Source organism: Porites lutea, chromosome 6, assembly GCF_958299795.1.
Source record: "Porites lutea chromosome 6, jaPorLute2.1, whole genome shotgun sequence".
Lineage (NCBI taxonomy): Eukaryota > Metazoa > Cnidaria > Anthozoa > Scleractinia > Poritidae > Porites > Porites lutea.
In genome coordinates, this window is record NC_133206.1 from 15181836 (window position 1) to 15183971 (window position 2136).

General features: G+C 38.8%; 1 protein-coding gene across 1 annotated transcript; it reads left to right on the forward strand.

The window, feature by feature from the left end:
- Positions 1–501: 501 nt before the first annotated feature.
- LOC140941623 (beta-2 adrenergic receptor-like) lies at positions 502–1731 on the forward strand. The gene has a single exon (XM_073390645.1). The coding sequence runs from the start codon at positions 518–520 to the stop codon at positions 1547–1549; it is 1032 nt and encodes a 343-aa protein (XP_073246746.1). The 5' UTR covers positions 502–517; the 3' UTR covers positions 1550–1731.
- The last annotated feature ends 405 nt before the right edge of the window (positions 1732–2136 follow it).

Consider the following 2136-nt stretch of genomic DNA (forward strand, 5'->3'; position numbering starts at 1 on the left):
AGTTGAAAGGAAAAGAAGGCTTATGGCGAAAGCGCAAAAGCATAATTACAGGAAGAAAAAACATGCTCCTTGTGTGTATGCATGCATCTAGGGCGTTTTCAAGACTAAAAAACAATTTTTTCAATTCAATTTTTTTAAGTGAAGATACGGCCATGCAAATGAATGCTTATTACAGTTAATCGGACGCAATTTGCTCGATACAAAACCGAGCTTCGTAGATGGTGAGACTCGATTGAATCAGCGCAGTATAGCCGGGTGTTTTCTTAGGGTCAAATGCTTGCAAATCATACGAATTGTGCGGTTCAGACGCAAAAATTAAACTGAATAAATTTTAAGTGATTTGTCTTCTCGGTTATAAACCCGCCATGAAAGTGAATTGGAGGATGAGAAGAAAACTAGTCGAGAATAATAAAACGAAAAATATCATAAACTCATTTTTCCATGTCCATTGCTTACTTTATTTGCATATGTTTTTCCTCGTTACCTGCAGCTTTCAATCTGATCAAAGTTGCAAAAAATGGAATCTACAGAGAAGCAACTGGAAGACATGTTAATTGCACTAAAGTCAAGAAGCAAAGAGCAAGTCATCCTGGAGTCGGTTTCTTTCGGGTTTCTTTCGTTACTTATGTTGGTTGGAAACTTTTTAACTCTCTTGGTCATGTTGCTGAACCGTCGATTGCGAACAATTCCAAATATGTTTGTGGCATCGCTTGCTGTTTCAGATTTCTCCATAGGGGCTTTGACCTCCGTTCCTTTAGGCATTCCCACATTGGTGACATCTCATTGGCCGTTCAATGATGCAACTTGCCAGTTCCAGGGGTACATAGTCATGGCATTAGTTGCTGCTTCAGTTCACACACTGGCGTTGATGGCGGTTAACAGGTATTTTAGAATCGTCAAACCATCAAAGTATCGCCGCTACTTCACCAAGAAGAAAACCATGATGATGCTCCTGGTGTCGTGGTTTTATTCCATTTATTGTCCATTACCATATTTCTTGTCTGGACACAAAACAGTTTTTCTTGCATCCAAGTTTTTTTGCTTTGTTCCTATAGATAACAACATTTTCACGGCCTACGGTATTCCTCTTTATATAGGTATTCCTACAATTATTAGCGTTTACTGCTATCTTAGCATCTTTAAAACAGTGCGCACTCACAATAACAACATTCAATTTTCTCGCAATCCAGTCAGCGCGGCAAACGTCAAAGAAATTAAGGTGACGCGCACATTGTTTGTAATGGTGGTGTTTTTTAATCTTTGTTGGATTCCAATTTTACTGATTGACATTGTGGACTCTATTCAAACAAGATGGACCTTTTCTAGAGAGGTGTACGTAGCATACACCTTTTTGGCTCATGTTAGCAGCGCCTTGAATCCTTTGATCTACGGAGTACTTAACAGGAATTTTAGGACTGATTACCTGAAGTTGCTATGTTGCAGATACTGCCGATCTCAGGTCGTTGTAGAACCGTTGGCTATGGATGGAAGAGTGAATGTTATTAAGATGAGACAAGCGCTTCATCTGCAGAAGAACGCGTTGAACTAAAACTTTGTTCGTCTATATGTTCTGTTCAATAATGAAGTTTATACGTACGACATGGAAGTCGACATACACAGTAGAACACTAGTTTGTTTTCAGACCGATATCTTTTCATGCCAGCTGACAGTCTAGTAGAATTTTTAGCCATTCCCTCTCTGCTGGAACAGTTGCATTTAAAAGCCAAACAATGACAACCACAAAAACTAGGACGAGTCATTGCGCCGGTATGTGCCGAGCAAACCTTTAGAAAAAGTATGGAGTGAGGGCTGGAAATATTCGAAAGGCATGACTGAATATTTACTATTATGCCTTCCCGATTAGTTTCAGCACTTGTGCTACACTAGAAATTTGAGACGTAAATAAAGTTATCATCATCACCATCATCATCATTTACTTTATATATCTAGCCGGATTTTGATAACGTTATCGCCAAATGAACCTTTTGTGTCGAACAGTTTTTTTTCGGCCAAAAACTATGTCCAAAGTCGCTATTATAAAAACTAAGAGTGCAACCATCGCTTTTTTTTCTTCTCCTCCTTTCCTTTTCCTCGCTCTTTCTTTTTCTCCTTTCCTTTTTCTTCGTTATTATGATT